At 49.7% G+C, this 22107-nt stretch overlaps 1 protein-coding gene across 1 annotated transcript; it reads left to right on the forward strand.

Annotated features, from left to right (window-relative positions):
- The first annotated feature begins 2812 nt into the window (after window positions 1-2812).
- Window positions 2813-21951, forward strand: PRODH (proline dehydrogenase 1). Its single transcript, XM_079151196.1, has 14 exons — window positions 2813-3181; window positions 6580-6788; window positions 11266-11300; window positions 11854-12006; window positions 13022-13086; window positions 13292-13408; window positions 13857-13936; window positions 14663-14744; window positions 16379-16471; window positions 16591-16737; window positions 17803-17978; window positions 19520-19618; window positions 21209-21297; window positions 21394-21951. Exons 1-14 carry the CDS (start codon window positions 2912-2914, stop codon window positions 21579-21581), a joined length of 1803 nt encoding a protein of 600 aa, XP_079007322.1. The 5' UTR covers window positions 2813-2911; the 3' UTR covers window positions 21582-21951.
- Window positions 21952-22107: the final 156 nt, after the last annotated feature.

Consider the following 22107-nt stretch of genomic DNA (forward strand, 5'->3'; position numbering starts at 1 on the left):
CTGTGGTGCTGGAACCAGTCTGAGTGGAACCAATGACCACTTTTTGACAATGTCCTTTGTTTTAGTCCACTTTTTTGCTGCTGTGATCACAAGACCTGACAAAAACAATTTTAGAGGCAGAAAAGTTTATTTTGGGGCTCATGGTTTCAGAGGTCTTAGTCCATAGACAGCTAAGTCTATGACAAGTCTATGGGGGGCCTTGCAGAGGTTTTCTTCAAGCTGAACTGAGGAAGAGGAGGAACAAGGTTGCAGGGAGAGGGATCAGTCCCAAGAGTGGCATGCTAACAGCGTGAAGCTCTGAGGAGGGGCTGGCAGAATGACAAGCATAGGCAAAAGACTTATGGTGGGTGTGGGCAGGGGTCTCCAGGAGTCAGGTGATCACCTTGAAAGGAAAATGGAGGAGACTGTGGTGGCCATGGCTAGCTTTGAAGGCTGGCCAGCCTCTAGTAGGCCAAGTTTCTGAGCTGCTGGAGGGATCCCCTGAGCTCCTGTTGCCTTTTAGCCCGACTCATTTATCATTTTTGTCTGCTCTTTTCAATTTCAACAGGAGGAGGGGCAGAAAAACCCTGGCTCAAGGTAAGGCAGGACATCATGGAGGAAGAGTGTGGTGGAGGAAAACAATTGGGAATGTGGCACCAGGAAGCAGACAGAGATTGAGAGCTCTGCTCAACAAGGACAAAAACCCCAAAGGCACACCCCCCCACCAGTGACCCCCTCCTTAACAACACCCTACCTGCCTACAGTTACCATCAAGTTAATCCCTATCAGGGGATTAATGCACTGATTAGGTTAAACCTTTTATAACACAATGCATCTCTAAACATTCTTGCATTGTGTCACACATGAGCTTTTGGGGGACACCTAGTATCAAAATCATAATGGCCTTACCCTCACCTTTCCAAGTGTTTTGGCTTAGACAGTGCCCTAGTGTTCCTTGATTTAGAAGAGGGACAGAGAAGTCTAAGCCTTTGTTGTCTGTTGTGAATGTTGAGGGCAAGGAGACATGAGCTGGTGCACTGACCTGGCATCCTTTCCATGCTCAATCCTTTTGCCAAAGTGTGGGAGTCATGGCACAGCTGGTGGAACTGAGTGAACCTCTCTTCCCTGCCCCTAAAAGAATATATTAGAATGAGGTTTCTGGGGTGGGGTAGATAAGATCAACAGGATCTTCTAGAAAATGGGCTGAGCATAGTGTCTGCTCTTGGCAGGGAAGTTCAGGGTCAGGTTAAGCTTTTCCCACCTTCTCAAGCATGTCCCTTGTATCAATGGACATATGTACCTGCCCATGTGGTGTTATTTATTTATTTTTTGACTCATGGAACCAGGGTGGAGGGTGGAGCTAAGGTTTGAAATCTTGGGGTCTAATACTGGTAATCAGGAACAGACACTCTGGAAAACAAGGCTGCCCAGGCTTGCATGGTATGTCCTACCAGAGGAGAAGACATGGCATCCAAGGGGTGTCTCTGTAGAATCAGAGTTATTAGGAAGCCAATGGACCCTGGTCCCATCCCTGCCTGCAGAGGGTCCTGACTCTAACTCAGGCCTGGGTTCTGGGCAAGGACCAAGCGTGATCCAGAGCAACTCAGTGATCAGGGCAGGCTCTGGAGAAATCTTGAACCCAGAGTTACCAGCCTAGATCCTGGGACCTAGGTTGGTCAATAAGGACACATGAAGGTATCAATGAATGTGGCTGGGACACAGCAAATCACTACAAACGAGTGCAGGAAGAGAAGAGGGAAGTGCCTAAACTACTCTAGGGATCAGGGCCTTGAAGGGAGGTGTTCTTCAAGTTTGGCTGAGGAAGAGGAGGAGCAAGAATGCAGGAATAGGGATTGGTGCCCAAGAGCAGCATGCTAACAGTGTGAAGCTCTGAGGAGGGTCTGACAGAATGACAAGCATGGGCAAAAAACTTATGGTGGGTGTGGGCAGGGGTCTCCAGGAGTCAGGGTGATCACCTTGAAAGGAAAATGGGGAAGACTGTTTAGGCCAAGTTTCTGAGCTCCTCCTGCTTTTGAACCTGGACTCACCTACCATTTTTGTCTGCTCTTTTTGATTCCAGCAGGAGGAGGAGCAGAAAAACTGTGGCCTTATTAGAAAGTCTCCCTCAATTTATAGCAAAGGGGATGGTGTCCCTCAGGGGCATCTGGCAATATTTGGAGAAGTTTTTGGTTGTCACAATCCTCAGTATATGTGTGTGTGTGTGTGTGTGTGTGTGTTTTATTGGCACCTAGCCCAAGGATGCTGATAAACATCTTGTAATACATAGGACAGTCTTCATCACAAAGAATTTTTTGGCTTCAAATGTCAACAGTCCCAAACAGATCAGAACATGTGAGGCACCATGAGCTCTTTCTTCCAGGATGGAGGGAACACAGGTTAAGCAGGTGGGTGATGTGGGAAGCAAGGCTGCTGCCCACAATTTGATTCAGCCTCTGTAGAGGTGCAGGAAAGTCTGAAGGGAGGTTGTGGGGATGAGTGATGGGGAGGGGCGAGCTAGGGCTGGGGCAGTCAGGGTCCCTGTGTAGGAGGTGACCTACCTAGCCTGCTCCTCCTACCTAGCCTACTTGGGGGCCTGGGAAACCCAGGAGAAAATTTCACACCTGGTCTCCTACGGCCGTTGAGGAGCTCACGGTGGGCAGTCTCTGCCTAGGTGGTACAACCCACTGCGAATGCCTGGTGGGGCGGATGCTCGCGTGGGGTCGGGGTTGAGATATGGGCTGAGGCCCGAGACGCTCGGCGGGCGGGGCCTGCTGCAGGACGCACGGTTCGGGAGAGCGTGGGGCGTGGCCTCCAGAGGAGAAAGCGCGGCTCAGAACGCCCGGCAGGACCTGCTGAAGTGAGGGCGTGGCTCCAAGGCCGAGCCTCCTGGTCTGGGTGTACTTAAGCGATCCGGGTTCGTAAAGATTCCGCCATGGCTCTGAGGTGTGTGTTTTTCTTGCGATCCCGCACACCCCATCTCGCCCCGCTGTCCACTGCGCCCGCGACCCGCGAGCAGCCCGCCGCGGGTCCCAGTGCTCTGCCGGGATGCAGGCCGGCTGAAGCCCTGAGGCCGCCAGTTCCCGCGGTGGACTTCAGCAACGCACAAGAGGCATACCGCAGTCGGCGTACCTGGGAGCTAGCGCGCAACCTTCTGGTGCTGCGGCTGTGCGCCTCACCCGCGCTGCTAGAGCGTCATGAGCAGGTGTGTGGGTGGTCCGATGGGTGGGCTTGCCGGTGGCTAGAGGCCGTGCGGGGACTTCTACTGTTCCGGGAGCCGTTATGGAGTTTCAAAATGTTGGGGCCACTGAAACATCGCCTGTAGCAATGGTTGGAAGCCAGGAAGGGAGGCGTTTCCTGCATTCCTTTTTGAACCTTGTGAATTTCCCTACTCATCATTTACTACCAATTAAAAACAGACCAATGAATGTTTAAGATATGTTCCACTTGCAGGAATACAAAGTTATCGCCCTGGAGTTTAAAATCGAGTATCCTTCATTTTTCCCAAAGGGAATTCTGGGGGTGTTGAAGGGCTCACAGCCTGGGACCCCAGAATTGCACAACCTGTGACCAGTCACTCCCAGAGACCATCATTCTGAACAGCATTTATGAAAATAGGAAATCACCTAAACACTCAACTTTAAATTTTAACACAGTAACTTTAAGAAGCGTGGGGGTCTTGGAGAAGTAACCAGTCTGGAGGTATTAGAGATGATAGTTATTTCAAAGTGACCCTGGGAACAATTTTCAGGGGTACAGTTGTTGGCCCCACGGGTCTGGAAGACTGTGTGTAGGTAGTGATTGCTTTTTCTGGTCAGACTGCTTTGAGTGCATTGTGCAGCTCTCAGCTTCCCAGGGAGGTGGGAGGAATAAAGGAAATACTAAGTCACACTTACAGCTTAGGTGAGGCCACAGCAGGTGGGATGTGAGGGCAACACCCATGAAGCCAGAGTCAGGTGCTCATCAGAAGTGTTGGCTTGAATCCTGTGGGGGAACCTCATGGTCACCCCTGGAGCCTAGATGGCAGGAGTGGGAGGTAGGTGGAGGAAGAAGGGGTGGAACTGGTCTCCTCTAGGAGACCCAATTTGTTTGTGGCTGATGGTAATATCCTGAAGTAAAGCCTAACTGCAGAGGAAGGTGAGAACGGATATTGGAGGTAAAGGATTTAGTAGGGGAGGGCAGGTGGATAGGACCCTTTGGGGGAGGACCAGCATATAAGGGGCAGCTGAAAAGAGCAGGAAATGCTATTGGCACTATAATCAGAAGGAGGCAGCCAGCTGGGGCAGGAATGACAGAAGCAAGTGGCCAACCACAGGGGCTCTGGGACAGGGCAAAAGCTATACCCAAGTCTCTCAGTGGCATCACAAGTGACTGGTCGTGGAACAGGGTCAAGCAGTACAGAAGCATGCCTGCCTGTGACTAGGAGGAAGGGAGAGGGGGATAGGAACAGTTCAGGCCAAATTCTTGTAGGCTAGGTTGAAAGAGCACCTGACTGACTCAAGTAGCTGGTTCCTCTGAGCCCATCTCCTGTGGAAAGCAGGTCAGCTTGCAGGGCATACTGGGAGCTTCCAGCAACAGTCTCTGAACCTGTTCATCCCCTGTGGGTGTACATAAAGCACTCCTGGAGCCAGTGTACTATTGGTCTTATTCTTTTGTTTGGTATTGGCTATGGTAGAGTCAAATAGATGTAGGTCGCATGGGGATGTTTGCCACAGACAGTTGTCCATCTTCATGTGGTATATTTCTGATGGTTCTCTCAGAGCTGATGTGGATGAGGTCAGAGGTTATTTTCTAGACTGAATGATGGTTTTCAAGTCTCTGAGTCTGTTCTTCTGCCACTTGGGTGATCTCTAATTTGTGCAAGATCTATCTTTTTGTTCCAGCTACCCTGGCACTGTCTTGGTGGAAATCAAGGCTACTTTGTTCTGCAAGCTTCTGCAGTCAGAACTCTGTTTTGGGCTTGGTGAGACATGGAGAACTACCCTCATCTCAGATGTTGGCATGATCATTTTTCAGTTTCCAATCATCTTGACAAAAGAACAAAATGCAGAAATATCAGATACTGCACAGAGACTACAGTAAGGCAGGGGTGTTTCTCCATGCAACCTTGGTCCTCAGAGCACTTATGTACACAGGTGTGACCACAGAAGACATCTCCACAGAGCACCAGTGGGTGGTTCAGGGAAAAGGTGGTGGGGTCTTGACTACTCAGGGCTGGTTTGGGATGATGCTTAACTTGTGCTTTTACTTAAACTGGAGATTGTTTCCCCATAAAAGAGGAGTTCAATTATCCATCGGGTTTGAGAAACCCCAGGTTTTTCTTATCTTGGTGCTGAGTTATGGTGGGGAACTGTGGACACAAGGACTTCCATGCAAGGTGGTGAGTGTGCTTCCGAGCGTTAAGGAGCCTCTCAAGTTATCCTCATTCCTTCTGCCCTGGCTCTCCCTGCTGCTAGATCTCTCCTTATTCTACACATTACCTCCTTGCTTTGCCCAGTCCCCCTTTTCTGGATTTAGGTTAGCAAATGTTCTCCATCCTTGCCCACAGGCACTGTTCTGGAGTGAACTTGATTATTTTACTTTGAGGTCTCCCTCCCGTTACAGTATTGGTGCTTTCTGTCTTCAGTTCTTTCTCATTCCTAGAACTGTACCTGGAAGATAGCAACTTAGGACATTAGATGGAATGATAGCAGAAATTTGAGATGGGCTGAGATGTGTTTGGAGGGCCAAGCTGAGTCATTTCTGGGCAGCTGTTTTCCTTAGAGGCATGTCCATCACGGTCAGCCTTGAAAGGTTCTGCTGGTCCCAGGGTGTGCCATCCTCTCACAGACCTGACTTCTTGTCTTGTCATCCCTTGTTTCAGCTGAGCTCAGGCTTAGGCTGAGTTTTTTATGTGTTAACCATTCAGCAACCATTTGAGGGCTGGCCTTGTGCCAGGCACTGTTTGGGGGACTTGAAATAAGAGTGAACAACACATTGAAAAATCTGGGCTCTTGCATTGCAGTGGAGCTGCAGGATTGTGGTATGAAAAATGTTATGAAAATGTCCACTGCTGCCTTTCCAGAGTTGTGCCATGCTCCTCTTTACTTAGCAAGCAGTGGTCAGGCAGTGCCCTGGGGTGAACTGTGAGCTGGCCCCCTCCAAGGTGGGGTTCAGAAAGGAAGAATGTGCTTTTAATCATAGATAGGGAGACTGGAGCCAGTAGAAGACTAAAGGGGTGCTTGGTCCCACTGTTCTGCTCTAAATGGTTACTGTGAGTGAATAAGCAAGCTGCTCCCAGTGGTCTTCCTTATAAAACTGATGCTGGCCTAGGTGATCTAGTAAGACCATGTCTTAAAATAAAAATTGAAAAAGAAAGGGGCTGAGAATGTAACTCTGTGGTAGGATGCTTACCCTAGTATGCTCAAGGTCCTGGTTTCAGTCTCCAGTACTGAAACAACAGTGACAGCAAAAAACTAAAAACCTACCCTAAATAACCTAATGCTGTTAGGCATTTTGGCTCTATGTGGTTGGAGTGAAGTATATAGGGAGTTATAAAGAGGGATTCTCTGCTGGGGAGGGAGAGACTGATGGCCCAGTCAGCTTCTTCCCTTTGCCTTCCAGCTGCTTCAAATGGCCAGAAGACTTCTGGGGCAGAGGCTGTTTGACAAGCTAATGAAGATGACCTTCTATGGGCAGTTTGTTGCTGGTGAGGACCAGGAGTCCATTCGGCCCCTGATCCAGCACAACAGGGCCTTTGGTGTTGGCTCTATCCTGGACTACGGAGTGGAGGAAGACCTGAGCTCCAAGGAGGCAGAGCCCAAGGAGATGGAGTAAGGCTTGCCTATCTAGAGCAGCATCTGGTGTTAACCCCAAAGTGCACTGGGATTTTGGGAGCCATGTTTGGCTGCTGGACTTCAGCCTTGGCTAGGTAGAGGCCAATGCTAGATGAGCTGTCAGCCTGATTACAAGCTGCCCTCTTGGGTTCTTCCTGGAGTGCTTGTGTTTTTGCTTTCTTCAGATGACAGTTGTGGGCTTCCATGGAAAGGCTGGTGTGTGCCTGAACCTAGAGGTGGTTAAAGATGGGACTGAACACTATGGATTCTTAGCCTTATGTAGCCCAACACCTGGTCTTAAATAGTTTGCAAGTTGGGAATGATTTTTGCACTTTTTAGTGGTTGAAAAAAATCAAAACAAGAATCATATTTTGTGACCTGTAAAATTTTATGAAATTAGAATTGCTTTTGCCCTACAGGGGCAGAGTTGTGTAAATGTGTGGCCTCCAACACTGAGAATATGTGCTGCCTGGCTGTTCATACTAACATTGGCTGGCCCTGGTATAGGAGACTGCTCTGGCTTCCTGCTCTACTATAGTGTCTCTTCCCAGGAATTCCAGACTGGCTGGGTGGGTCCACTACCCCACCCTTGCCTGGCCCCAACTTATCCTGAAATGGTTTCTGAATCTGCAGGTGACTCTGCCTAGAGGGTATGGAGTCTCTCAGGCTTGACCTCTGCCCAGGCATCCACAGTGAAGCGAATCACAGACATGAACACTGTATTAGGCTGGCCTGGAGTCTCCTCCTGCCATCCTCCTGCTTGTTGCAAGGCCCATTCCCTGGGTAGGGAGTGTAGGGGGCATATCTCACTGATCTGCCTACTTGGGCAACAGGATAGAATGACAGGATGTTGTTGCCCTCTACTTCTTGAGGTAGTGGCAGACTTACCAGAAGTTCTCTACAATAGTAGTTTTTTTTTTTTTTTTTTTTTTTTTTTTTTTTTTTTTGCAAAGTGCTGGTGCCTGTGAATATCCAGGCCAGGCTTGGATTCTGGGCTTCTAGTCCTGACTGTAGCTGGGCCTGACCCATGTGAAGCTCAGGACACACCCTCTGTGGAGCATATCAGGCTTCACTTTTGTTCTGTTCTGCCCCAGGTAGCTGCAGGGAGGGGTTGGGGATAGGCAGTCACATGAGGCCTCTGTCCCTGGGAACAGAATGTATCTGCCTTCTCTTAGCTTGCTGGCCTCTGGCTCATTGGCTTGGGGAGCCCAGCCCCTTGCCTTGCAATTGGCTGTTTTGAAGGCAGCATGCTCTAGCCCCAGCATTCCCTGTGAACCTAACTGCCCCCTGGAGACTTGGCTGCAGCCTTTACTGAAGCTGCCTGTTGAATAACTAATGGGCTCTGTGGCCTCAGTCCCAGATAGGGTGATTTCATAACAGCAGTTTCTCAGGCTCCTTTGGTACGAAAAGACTCCTTTCCCAGGGTTGTCCGCCAGGCTTCCTCCATGCCTGGCAGTAGTTGGAGCCTTTGGAGTGGCCTGGCCTGTGCCTTGCCTGGGAACTGTCCACCCTACTTGGGAATCCACATCCCTCACCCTGCAAAGTCTGTGTCTCTGTTGGGCTGCTCTGTTGTTGATGGTCACTTGTCCTGCTTGGGCTCTGAGACATAAGTGGTTAGTCCCTTCTTGACCTGACAGAGTTGATACAAAAGTTCAGTCCTTGTCTCTGATGCTGATCTGGTAACTGGGACGAGGTTTTGAGAAAAGGAAGAAGAAATTTTATTGCTTTCCTAGCAAAGGAGAATACATAGGAGATTTCTGTTTCAGAAAGTAGAATTCTAACTGCCAGAGGGGACAGTAGGCTTTAAAGAAGGGATACAGAGGCTAAATTCCTTGAGAGCCCTATCAGGAGTCCTAATTTATTCATAGCCTTGAGAGGTAACCACTTCTCAGACTCATTGGTGCCAGCCCAGAAGTCTGAATTTCTTTATTCCTGTGGCCAATGAGCTGAAGAATAGATAACTTGTCAACCTGTGACAGGAAGGTCAGTCTTGCTTCTCTGATGGTTAGGAATGGGCAAAGGAAGAAGAGGAAGGAAAAAAAAAAGTATCAGTTTTAGAATAAGCTGCCAGTAGTCGAGCAGAGAGGTTTATATTTAAAGCATAAAGTGAACCCATTATAGGGTGACCACCATCCAATGCCAATGATAGATAGCAAAGATGCACACCCAATTCTGCTGCTGGTAGCTCTGCCTTCAGAGGAACCCAGGCTGTAGGGCAGGGCTAGACTTGCAGGCACCACTCCACACCATCTCATGGCCTGCAGGGCTCAGTGGAGAGTCCTGGTCAGGAGTGCCCAGCTGTACAGATTTGCTTCAGTGTCCTTGTGGTAAAGGGTGGGGGTTGGGGGATACTTATCTTCCTAGCCCACTCTCTTGTAACAAGACCCAAAGAATGTATTCTGGGGAGGGAAGCAGAGTATAGTCTATAGTGACCATGAATTAAGATTATGATGGGGAAGGCACAGTAGTGGTGGTTCTGGGCCTGTCCCTGGACTTACCATAAGAAAAATGGAGGCAAGTTTCAGCAGTTGGGTATAGTTAAAGCACATGCTATCTAAATTATGGGCTGTGCAGTTTTAGAACCAGACTTTCCTGTTGGGGGTCATCCAGGCCCAGAGGCCCAAGCTATCCCTTACCATGAGACTTTCTGCCCCAGGCAATGCTCAGTCTACCTCCTCTGCCTTAGCATATAAGGCATGGGTGTGTGTGATTTTTGTCTTGTATCTGGGCCTTGACTTGAAGGGCTAAGGGTTTGACCCTGCCAGCCCATGCCAGGAGCCTTATGAGGAGGCCAGGAAGCTCCCTGTCCCAGACAGGAGGTCTTCGTGGGGCCTGACTACTCCCTTGTTTTAGTCAGAACATTGTCACACACGGACACTTTACCTTCTTCTCTTCTGTTACATCTTGTCAGCATGAGACTGCAAGAGCAATAGCTGCTTGCCTAGCTCCTGTTCCTGGGTTATGGCCTCCTGGGCTGTGGTGCCATGTGAGGAGCCCTGTGCCCCTAAGGGCTTGGCCCCACCATGATTTTTGGGTTCTGACCTGGATATTCTGGCTCAAAGTCCCCTGATAAAAGTCCTGGGTTAGAAGCTAGGGCCAATGGGGAGGGCTTGTCAGGTGGCTCAGTGGCCCAGGCCTTGCTCTGTGGGCAGTAAGGTCAAAAGCCACTTGTGGTGAGGCCCTTTGATACAAGAGGCTTTCTGAAGGTGCAGTTACCAAAGATGCAGTTAACTGTCATTTGTCCTTGCTTTCCTGACTTGACCTTTCCATGGCTTTACCTTTGCCTCAAAGGATAGTGGAGGAGGTAGTGGAGGGAAAATGCTGTCCTCTCCTGTAGGGTATGGGCAGGGCCACAGACTGGAGGCCCTGGATGCTGCTGGTTGTGAGGCTGAAGTCTCTCTTCATTAATTAATGAATAATTACTTTATAATAGTTTTAAATGAAAAATCTGAGATAGACAAAGCCCAGTGGTTTAGGATTAAAGTTAAGGTGAGCAAACCCTTTATAACAGCCAAAACTCTTGCTATGCCAAATGGCACCGCATTGAAACTGAGCACTAGAAACTGGTTGCCACATTGAGGGGGAGAATGGTTAGTGGGGGAAGATGACATCAGAAGCAGGTACAGTGGAGGAGGGAAGGACAAATGGCAATGGGGTCGGGTAATGACAGTGAGACCACAGTTAAAAGACTGTGGGGAGGATAGTTGGCCTGTCTGAGCCCTAGTTGAAGAGTGAGATGAGCTGGCCAAGGGCAGCCGGTGTCCTGACCTCAATGTCCTGTCTTATTGAAGACTTGGGTGTTCTGGGATATGATGGGAACCGGGGAGGCTTTTTAACAAGGGGATAGTGAGATCTGATTTGCATTTTGAAAGAAAATTCCTGGTTGCTGCTTGGAGAATAAGCCTAAGGGGCAAGAATGAAGCAGGGAGGCTGGCCCTGGAGGGTGTGATTGTGCCTGCAGTAGGGGAAGAATTCCAGAGCTCTGCCCAGGTGTCCTCAGAGAAACTCAGAGGCTGTGGACATGGGGGTAAAGGCCAGAGCAAAAGGATCTTGCTGCTGGAGTTGGGCTTCCTGCCTCTATTCCCCTGTGCCCTATGTGGCTCTGTGTTCCCTTCTTTTCTGGGAAGAAGCATTGCCTCCTTAACTAGCTTTTTTTCAAGACAAAGTTGCATGTCCTGGGCTGTTCTGAGAATCTCAGAGGATAGTTTTCTTACCCCTCTTCAGTAGGGGGTTCTACCCACATGAAACCAGAGGTTCTTGACATGGGCCTCAAGGGCCCCAGAGACCGCTGTCCCTCTCTGGCCCACGTGGTCACACCCATGTTGGACTGTGCCTTGGAGCCAGCCCTCTTTCAAGTTCATGATCAGGATCAGGTCCACAGCTCAACCTCAGCCTCCTCGCCCTCTTCTGCTTCCTGTCATCTGCAGGCCCAGGTGGTATGACTCTGACCTTTGTCTCTTTCTCTTTTCTGCAGGTCCTGTGCCTCCACAGCAGAGAGGGATGGCAGCAGTGAGTAAGAGGCCACTGTTTATGACACATGCTCTCCCCCACCCCCATGCACCCTGGTGGCCTGGGAGACATATGGGTTCACGGCCTGAGCATAGGTTGGGGTAAAGGATAAGACCTGAGTCTCCTCCCTGTGCCAGGGCTTCCTGGTCTGGCCTTGTATACCTTGAAACACTGGTTAGAGACAGGTCCTAAGTATTTCTCATGGTCCTTTCAGGTGGACTCAGTCTTCTTGGCTCTTAGCCTGTGATAATCCAGGCCTTTGTGATGGAGGCTTGACCTTTGTGGCCTGGTTTGCCCCATCATGAGACTTAGCCAGGGGGAAATGTATTACAGCTAGAAGAACAGTAAGGGAAGGGATACATGATTATCTGAGAGAGAAAGGCAACTTTGGGGAGTGTGGAGCTGCAGGTCCATAGCACAGTGGGGCTGGTTGAGTCCATTCTGAGGGTGCCAAGGATAGAAATTGGCTTGTTCATATTGTGTATAGGGGGTTTGGGCTGTAGCTCCTAGTAGAGCTGGTGGCTGTGTTTAGGGCATGTGTCTACCTTTCTAGGCACAAGTAAGAGTGAGAAGCAATATCAGACCCATCTAGCTTTTGGAGACCAAAGGGACAGCATCATCAGTGGTGCCCATACCTACTTCTATGCCAGTGAAACCAAGTGTGACAGCCACATGAAGACCCTCTTGCACTGCATTGAGGCCTCAGGTAGGGTGCCTTCTTTTTTGGCTACATACTTGCCCGACCCTAGCATGATAAGACCCTTGGGCAAGTGGAGGTCCTGGTGGGTGAAGAAGGCTCTCTGCAGTGAGAGAGCTTGGCTTAAGTCACAGAGGTTGTGCTGTGTCCAGCCCTTTCCTGAAACAGTGCCTCCTTCTCTGTCTCATGGTTCTTCCCTTTTTCTGGAAACTGCCTGATTGTGAAGCACTGGGAGATGGTCTATGCTGGTGGGCTGAGCTACCTCCTGCCCTGGGTCAGTGTTTGGTTCAGCTAACTGATAACATATACTCTGTGACAGGGAATCCCTGCCTGGCACAGTGTATTAGGGGCTGGGATGAGGGTGGTGAGTTAAACTATGAGATCCCAGCATAGTCCCCATGCCATCCCTAGCAGTCCTGTGTTTAGTGGCAGCAGGATTTAAGCCTTTTGAACATTTTAAATTCAGTAGTGAGTGATGCTTGGAAGTTTCTGCCTAATGGGCTGGGGGATCCCTAGTGATCAGTTCAATGCTCAGCCATTTTGGTGAAGGGCCTCTTCTTGCCTTTTGCCTGTTCTCCCTGGGACAAAATGAGGGGGAAGAGGGCATACAGAGGAAAAGATGAGTGACCTGAGTGCCCCACCTTCTGCTCCACTTGGTATGTCTGTGTCCTGTGATTTATGCATGGATGTCTTGTGGTGCTGACAGCATAGGAAAGGAAACTGAGACAGGGAGAAGCAAGGACACCTTTGGAGCTTCATAGCAGTGTGCAGGTCTTGCTGCTTCCTTTGGCCACCATCTTTCTGCATCATGTGGCAAATAAAAACTTTGCCAAGTCACCCCTTCCCATCTCTGTGGTAGGGTCTTTGGAGCAGCCATATGCAAGGGTGTTTAGGGGACTGGGTAGCAACATGATTAGGGACTTGGCTGCAGAACCAGCAGGGCACACATTTCTTGTGCTCCTTCACCTATCTAGGCATCTGTTTTTTCAGGGACCCTCATAGCTCTTCCTTTGGCTTCTGACAGGTAAAGCCAGTGATGATGGCTTTTTAGCAATTAAGCTCACTTCCCTGGGGAGACCCCAGTTTCTGGTAAGTGCTAGAACCTTCCATCTCCAGAGAATCTGCAAGACATTGGGGCTGCTGTGGGCATTAATGATAGCATATGTGCCTATACTCTTGAGTATATCAGGGTTGGGATAGGATACAGGTCCTGTCTTTGGGGCACCAGGGGCTCTACAGTGTCTGGGGGAGGTGGGTGTGTGCTATGGATAGTGACTCAGGCCTGTGTTTGCAGCTGCAGTTCTCAGGTGTACTGACCAAGTGGAGACGGTTTTTTCACCAAATGGCTGCAGAACAAGGGCAGGCTGGGCACGCTGTCATGGACACAAAACTGGAGGTGGCAGCACTACAGGTGGAGTGTGAAGGGATGGTCACCTTGGGGTCTTGGGGAAGACCCTCACCTAGTGATAAGTGATCACCTAGTGATAAGTGGCCATGGTCCAAGGTGGATGCCTGGAGCAATTCTGAGATATAGCCCATTCTACTGCTACTGGGGTCAGCTGGGAGGAGGGAAGAAAAGGAGGACCTGCCATGGGCTTTATGGGTTCTACTTCTGAACACAGACAGGAAGTACTGGCAGGAGAGTGGGAGAGCTGGTCCTGCAGGTAGCAGAATGTGGAGGAGCTGCAGGGATAACAGGCATAAGTAGACAGATGGGAATAGACACATCTGTGGCATGGAAACAAGTCCAAAATGATTCCATTCTTCTAATGATGTAATAAAGTCAAACCTCTAGACGGGAACATTTGTGGATGGGGCTGGGAGACATCAATGCTGACTCCTCCTTCTCACTTCTCAAGGAAAGCATTGCTAAGATGGGCATTGCCTCCAGGGCTGAGATTGAGGACTGGTTTACACCAGAGACCCTGGGAGTATCTGGGTAAGAGCAGCACCTCTGGCTGAGAAGAAGGGGGATGTTTGCACCTAACTGGGGTAGTCTTGGTTCCAGTTGAGTTTTAGCAGCTTCTCCAAATCCTGGTTGATGATAGTGCTAAAGAGACTGCTTCTCTGAGATGCGCCAAGTAAGAGTGACAGGAACCTGGGAATCCCTGGGGATAGGGCTGGGCAGCATGGACACAGGGCTTCTTCTAAAATTATCTGGGTCCCAGAGCAAGGGTGTCTACCCTCCCTAAGACCTGCACTGGTAGGCAAGAAATCAGAGTCCCATATCCCTTCCTCAGGGCCAGACTGAGACAGAAGTCACTAGGGGATCCAATTCATATGTAGTCTTCAGCCAGCCCTGTCCATTGCAGCTTACCCAGCCCCTCTGAAGCTGCATCTGCCTCCTGCCTGGTCTCCTACCTTTGACTTTTCCCTGAACCTAATTTGGCATCAGTGCATGCTTTACATTTTTACTTATGCCCCAGTGCAGGAATGTTCACATTTTTGTTTTAATTTTTTAAGTAGAGAACAATATTTATATTTCAATTTTAAAACTAAAAACAGAGGTGAGTTTTATGGTAGCTGTGTTTGGGAGTGCTCTTTTGGGGAATGGGATGACTTTGGCCTGGGACCTCCAAACAACTTGAGCACCCATGGATAAAGCTGTGTGCCTGGACCAGGAGACATCTTTCTGTCTCCTTTGCTGTTGTGCCTTTTCTCTCAGCACCATGGATCTGCTGGAGTGGAACAGCCTCATTGACAGCAGGACCCAGTTCGCCAAGCACCTGGTCATCCCCAATGTGCAGGTAATCCTCCCCTCTCATGGGTCCTGGCTGAGAAGAGAATTAAGCTTATTACATGTGTCTCCTGTTCTCCACCCTGGGGACATAGTGTGATTGAGACTACCATTCTCTCGACCCCACAGGGGAGAGGACAAATCCATTAGTGTCCTCAAGAGTGCTCAACAGAGACCAGCGTGGAGCTTTGAGGAGCCACAAGGAGAGGATATCTGGGTGGGGGGTTTTTCCTCAAGTTATCATCTAATTTTTTATGATAGGTCATCCAAACCTCTTTGGAAATGGCAACAATCATTTTATTCTCTTATAGTTCTAGGTTGATATGGCTCAGCTGGGTGGTTTTTTGGAGTCTTCTATACTTGTGTACTCAGAGGGTCATGGAGCTAGGTGAAGGAGCCCCACTCACATGTCTAAAGGCTGATGCTGGCTGTTGGCTAGGTTTCCTCCCAACATGGTGACTGGGTTCCAAGGGCAAGTGTCTTCTAAGATGAGGGCCCAGCAGAAGCCATGTTGCCTTTTCTAGCCTACCCTCAGAAGTCATATGGTCTCACTTCTGTCAAGTTCAGTTTGTTAAAAGCAAATCACTAGGCTAGCCTGTATTCATGGGGAGAGGAATGAGACTGTTTGAAGCCCCACCTATGCTGGGATTTGAAGGTGGAACAGAAGCACCTTGGGAAAATGTCCTGTAGACATTCCTTTCATAACACTCAGCCCTGGCCAGCTGAGGGCCCAGCCCCTAAACTCTGAGCCACTGACCTAGAGCCTTGGGGTGTGGCATGTTCAGTGCCATTCTACTTCAAGTCACTGACAACTGGAGACCTAAGCATATGTGGCCAGGGATAGAGTGTTTGTGCTGAGTGAGCGAGGCTCCTGGGGGCCAGCAGAGGAACATGCTTGTTAGCAATACCAGGAACACCCTCTGCCACATTGGCAGGTGAGTGGAAGGCCCTGGTTTTGCATGGTTCCCCCAGGTTGGGTCCTGCCACTTCCAATTTCCAGCCCACTGCTTACCTGCCTAGCTTCCTGAGGGCTACCATTTTGGTACCCCTGTTGCAAGGCAGTCTGTTCCTCATAGCTCCCTTGTCTGCCTTTAATCATGGGTTTTTTTCTCTAGGAGCCCCCTCCTAGTTGCTTGGCTCAGACTGAAAGACTGAGCCTTTCCAATTGATTGGCTGGTCAAGGTTCACTTCCTTTGTCTTGTGTGGGAGCAGAAAGGAGTTCTCCCCATAGGGTCCTGGAGTGGCCACAGAAGCAAACACCTTGGGGTGCAGGCCTGGCCAGGGCTTGGAACTGGCTGGCATGGGCAGTGAACTCCCTCCTGATATGACCAGGCTTCAAGTGTAGGACAAGGAGCTGGCTGGATGTGAGATTCCAGGGCATCATGTTACTCTGTCTTGCTGGCCTTGGACAAGGTGCTGACCTTCACGTGCACAGTAGTGGGGGAAAGGCAAAATAAGGTATCCTCCCTGACCCTAGGGCCAGGCACCAAGGTGTTGGCTGGCCCAGGTTGTCCTCCTGGCCTTGCATGGGAGTAAGAGGGTGCTGGTGGGTTGAGTGTAGCACTGCTGACAGAGGTGTGATCAGGGCTTCCACGTGTAGCCTCCCTGGCCCCACTGTAGTGTAACCATATGCTGTACTCTCAGACAGGACACCTGGAGCCTCTGCTGTCACAGTTTACTGAGGAGGAGGAGCTGCAGATGATGAGGATACTGCAGAGGATGGATGTGCTGGCTACAGTGTGAGCCAGCCCCATGTGGGGTGGGGGTGGGGCTTCAAGGACCCTGGGATTTGTGATGGGGAAAAGCATCTGTCTCACTTGAACCACAAAATCTCTCTTGCCCTTTGCACCTCTCAGAAAGCCAAGGAAGCAGGGGTACGGCTGATGGTGGATGCTGAGCAGACCTACTTCCAGCCAGCAATCAGCTACCTGACACTGGAAATGCAGCGCAAGTTCAATGTGGAGAAGCCTCTCATCTTCAACACCTACCAGTGCTACCTCAAGGTATGGGCCCCTGCCTTCCCACTTCCCTGCCTCCCTCCAGGCCTTGACTACAGGTCCTCTGGTGTGCAGCTTGACCAGCCACCCTGCAGGAGGTGTGCTCTTCTGAGCCCTGTGGCATTTGCCTGGCCCTGCTCTGAGCAGAGGCTGGGTGCACATAGGAAAGAGAGGAGGGAGAAGGCTATATCCCCAAGGGATTATTGGGGTCCTCTGCAGCACAGCTAACATGGTCTGGGTCCTACTTCCAGGAGAGAAGACCCTGCCCAGTGGCCATGTCCAGCCCTGCAGAGGAGGAGAGGTGGGGGTGATTACCTCAGAGTAGTAGTAAGCAAGACCTTTTGAGACTCTGTCACCAGTCCCTGTTCTGGACTTTAGGACTCTGACAAGAGTGTTGGCAGGGGGTGGGGGAGGAGGATACAAAAGATCTTTTAAAGAGTCCATCTGATGTACTTTAAACCTCTAATTTTGAAGACTTTATGGATGATCATTTCTTTTTGTCTGTTTTTAAGAATTTTATAAAAACTTTAAGAATTTGATAAAAGCTCTGGGCTCCTCTTTAGAAAAAGAATTGTGCAGAATTTTGCATGTCCTGAGGGAGCCCAGAGGTACTTCAGGATAGGACCCCAAAACCAACCCCAAGCCTAAGGGTGTAAGCTGCTAGGGCCTGTACAGGTCCAGAGCTTATAGGGATGAGCCAGGTACCCAGGGGACATGGGATGGTGTGGGAGGTCCAGCCAGGTGGCCCCAGCATGCACCAAGATCCCAGCTGAGGAAGCTCTGGAACACAAAGTGACACTTGGCACCTGGGCTGATCCCCCACAGGGCTGTCTCCAGGCCAGAAGAAGGATGCATGCAGGTGGCCTTATCATCATCTCCTTTTGGGGTCAGGTCTGAGGCCCATTCTTACCTACAGTTGTTTGCCAGACTCTCTGAGTGTTACCTCTCTCAGGCAGCTGCTGCCTAGCCCCAGGTGTCCTGTTTGACATACCTCAGAGTACCTGGGCCCCAGTAAGTCCCTGTCCTGGCCATCAGCTAGGGTCTGTATAATTTTTGGCTTTGGTCCCACAGAATGCCTATGACAATGTGACCCTGGATATAGAGCTGGCTCGCCGTGAGGGCTGGTGTTTTGGGGCCAAGCTGGTACGTGGTGCATACATGGCCCAGGAGCGTGCCCGTGCTGTGGAGATTGGCTATGAGGACCCCATCAACTCTACGTATGAGGCCACCAATGCTATGTACCACAGGTGAATCAGCCTTTCTGTCTTCTGTGTTTCCTGGGGTGGAGAGTGAGGACCTTAAGAAGATCATGCTCTGCTAACCCCATTCAAGTCCAGAAGCCTCTTGGAGGAGTGAGAGATGTATGTATTCTTCAGGGCATAAGTGATATTTCTTATGTTTTATCATTTTTTAAAAAAAATTAAGGCTTTTCTTTCTTTTTTTTTCCCCCCTCTTCTCTATCTTTCACTCTTTCTTTTGTACTGGGGATTGAATCCAGGGGCACTGTACCACTGAGTTACATCCCCAGCCCATTTTAAAACTTTTTGAGACAGGGTCTTGGTAAGTTCCTGAGGCTGGCCACAGCACCTGGTAGAAAAAGGGAAAAGTACAGAAAGATTTTGTTTCTATCTGGTTTTGAACCTGCATCATGTTGCGTGGGGTGAATGTGATACCACTACACCAGGGAAACACCTGTAGAAGTCTACAGAACAAAACAAAACTGGCTTTAGTACCCCAGCTGTCTCCTGTTGACACTTAGAGGAGAAATGTGCAATAAGCCCAGGGTGCCCAGCCCTCCCTATGATGGTGTCCCTGCTATTTGCTTTTTTGTTCACATGGTGGGAACGTTAGTGGTTGTTCACCTTCTACCTTTGGTCTCCAAGATCTTTTGTGTAGCACAAGCAGTGCAACTGTATGCTTTTTCTCTGAGGTTTTATGTTCTTGTTGCCCAATTCTAAGGGACCCTGAGTGCCTCTGTTGCAGCTCCCTTCCTGGCAGCACCCGTTTCCAGGAGCCCACTATGCACATCTGTGCTGTGCACATGCCATGCCCATCAGTATTTACACAGTACACTGTCCTTTGCCCTTGCTCTTTTTCATTTAATTATACATCTGGATCCTCCTGTGTCAGCAGAGATGGCACTGTTAATGGTGGCATGTGTTTAATACACGTGCACAAGGTTATGTGTCCAGGATCTATGATCTTTTCTGTTTATTGTAACAGGATTCATTGAACATCTTGTCCCCCTGTTGTGTACACCTGTTGTCACAAGTTTCTTGTCCTAGGACACAGTGTTGCAAGTTCCTAGAAATGGAATTGCTGGGTCAGAGAGAATGTACTCCAACCCTGATGGTTATCCTCACTGCATGATGACCATACTGTTGAGTCTTGCTGGTGCATAGGGATGCTTACCTCATGCAAGCCCTCTAGACACCACTTCCTTTTATTTCCTCGAAGAGTTAAGAAGTGAACCAGAAGCAAAGCTGCAGGTTCAGGCAAGCTCCCACCCAGCCCCTGTGCAGTGATAGCATGTTTGATGTGGGGAAGTCACAGCTCAGCTAGTTCTTTGTGAATTGTTTAGTCCAAGCTATTGCTTAATTTTTCTTGGTTGTTGATCCTTCCTCTTTATGAGATGCTGAGGGACAGAGGACTAGGTGCTGTTTTTGTTGCTCCTGATGCTATGGATAGATACCCTTGGGAGGAACTGCTTGCTGGATAGCTCTGGGCCTGTAAGGTCAGCAGTGAGGGGTACAGGTCTGGGGCTAGGCTCATGTGGCACTCTCCCTAGGTGCCTCAACTATGTCTTGGAGGAGCTGAAGCACAATTCTAAGGCTGAGGTAATGGTGGCCTCCCACAATGAGGACACCGTTCGTTTCACGCTGCGCAGGTATGTGCTGCTCATCCTGAGCTGTTTTGTTTTCCAAGGCTGGGGAAAACTGTCAGCACTCCAAGGGTCAGGGATCTCACAATGACCCATCAGGTGCTATAGATCATTTAGATCATTTTGGGGATAACATCCATGGAACAAGCTGGTGTGGAGTCTTTAAGCCTTCTAGACCTATGGCATTCTTGATGCTGCTCTGTAGTTACTTTAGTTTTTAACATTAATACATGACTTACTAAAGTTTCAAATTCAAAAAATAATTTTTTAGGTGATTCAAATGGCTCACTGAAATGTCTTGGGGTGGTGTTAAATCTCAGTGCCCCTCAGGAGGGCTCTTTGATGTGCTGCCTCATCTATAAACAGTTTCCATTAACATTTTAAATTGCATTTAGAACTTAATAGTCTGTTTTCTCTTTAAATGCTTATCCCATGGAGCACAACTTTGGGAGAAATCTAACAAGTCAAATACAGAAATAAGGTGAAGTAAATTCCTATGTATTCTAGAATTTTCACCACGGTTCCATTTCTCATACCCAACCCAAAAGTGCCGAGGTATAGGTGTGCCAAATCGGGATACCTAGATACAGGAAGCTAGCGATGAAACCATCAATGTGTAGATATTTTAGAGCCTAGAAAGTTTTGTATGATCCTATAAAGGGTGGTATGAAGACAGGAGAGAAGGGTGCTAGTCAGTTGGGGGCCCCCACCCTAACATCTGAGGATTGCCAACATTCTGTGAGCTACAGCTGTACTTTAAAATTTTCTACTAACTAGATTAAAAGAAAAAGATGAAATTATTTTCAATATTGTTTTAGGACTGAGGACATAGTACAACAGTAAAGCACCTGCCTAGCATGTAATGGGGACTTAGGTTCTATCCCCAGCAAGACACACACACACACACACACACACACAAATTTTTCGTTTTTTTTTGTACTAAATCTCCAACACCCCGTATTTGACACTTGGCAGTACATATTAATTCAGACCAGCTTCCTTCTAAAGACTTGGGCTGTTGGTGGCTGCATATAGGATAGAATAGCTGTGCAGATATTATGGAGGAGCAGCCAGCAAGGGGAAGACAAGGTTGGGGGTGGGACAGACCAGTCACCAAACAAAATCCCCTTGGGCTCTTTGAGGGCCCAGGAGCTTCCCTGGGCTAGGTGCAAGCTCTTTGTGTGTGGCGGGAGAGGCGGGGTGGGGTCAGGTCAGGATGTAGAGGTGTGGGAGAGGCAATGGGGAGGAAGAAGAGCTGAGGAAAGGGGGAACAGTGCTGATCATGGGCCAAGGCCAACCCAGGGAGAGCCTCCCTCTAGGAGCTTTGGGGGGGTGGGGGTGGCAATGTGTGTGTGTGTGTCTGTGTGTGCGCGCATGCGCGCGCAGCCTAGCCATCTTGCTGGTAAAAGCCTTGGTTGTGGGAGGCCAGAACTCAAATGCTCAGCCCTACCCTGCAGGGGACAGAAGCTGGAGGGTAAGAGTTGGAGACTGGGTGTGGCAGAGGGGCCTCAGAGCTAAGACAGGGGCTCTCTACCCTCCTCCCAGGGCAGTGTCTTAGGGCTGACTCCTCACCTGCCTGGTCTCATCTGTTCATAGGATGGAGGAGCTGAGCCTGCATCCAGCTGACAACCAGGTGTGCTTTGGACAGCTACTGGGCATGTGTGACCAAATCAGCTTCCCGTTGGGTGAGCTGGGTATTCCTGGGTGAGGTGTGGTTGGGAGACACCCTGGTGGGAAGGCAGAAAATAGAACTCACACCTGTGTCCCTGCTGTATGTATAGGTCAGGCAGGCTTCTCTGTATACAAGTATGTGCCTTATGGCCCTGTGATGGAGGTGCTGCCCTACCTGTCCCGTCGAGCACTGGAGAACAGCGGCATTATGAAGGGCACCCAGCGGGAGCGTCAACTGCTGTGGCAGGAGTTGTGGCGGCGGCTCTGCACTGGCAACCTCCTCTACCGCCCAGCCTAGCTGCTGTGCCATCACCATGGCCACTCTACCACCTGTGATCTCCCACAGCCTTGGGGACAGGGATTTGGGGATGTGAGTCTGGGTTGCCCCCAGGCTATACTACAATATTTGCCTTTTTATACCCAAGAATTTGAAACCTGTTGGACGTGGGATCAGTTGCCCTAGGTAGTCCCTGTCCCTGCCAGGATGTAGGCATTCAAGCCTGGGTTGAGTCCAGGTAACTTTACTTTCATGAGTGGGCTCTAGACCCTATTTAGCTTCATGGGATTGTCTCCTGCCAGGGAGACCCACACCCCTGAACCTCATGGGTGGGTAGTGGCCCAGCTGGGAAGCCTGCCCGGTCAATAAACCATTACTCTATAGCTGAAAACCCTCAACTCTACCATGGTGCCCTCACATGAAGTTAACTCTGGGCAGTATAGAGGGAATGGTTTGGATGAGAAGAAACTTCAAGTTCTGGAGATCATGTCTACCATGGATGGGGCAGGTTACACCTACCAACTGGCTGCAGTACAGACCCACTCAC

The sequence above is a fragment of the Sciurus vulgaris genome (genome assembly GCF_902686455.1).
Source record: "Sciurus vulgaris genome assembly, chromosome: 8".
Taxonomy (NCBI): Eukaryota; Metazoa; Chordata; class Mammalia; order Rodentia; family Sciuridae; genus Sciurus; species Sciurus vulgaris.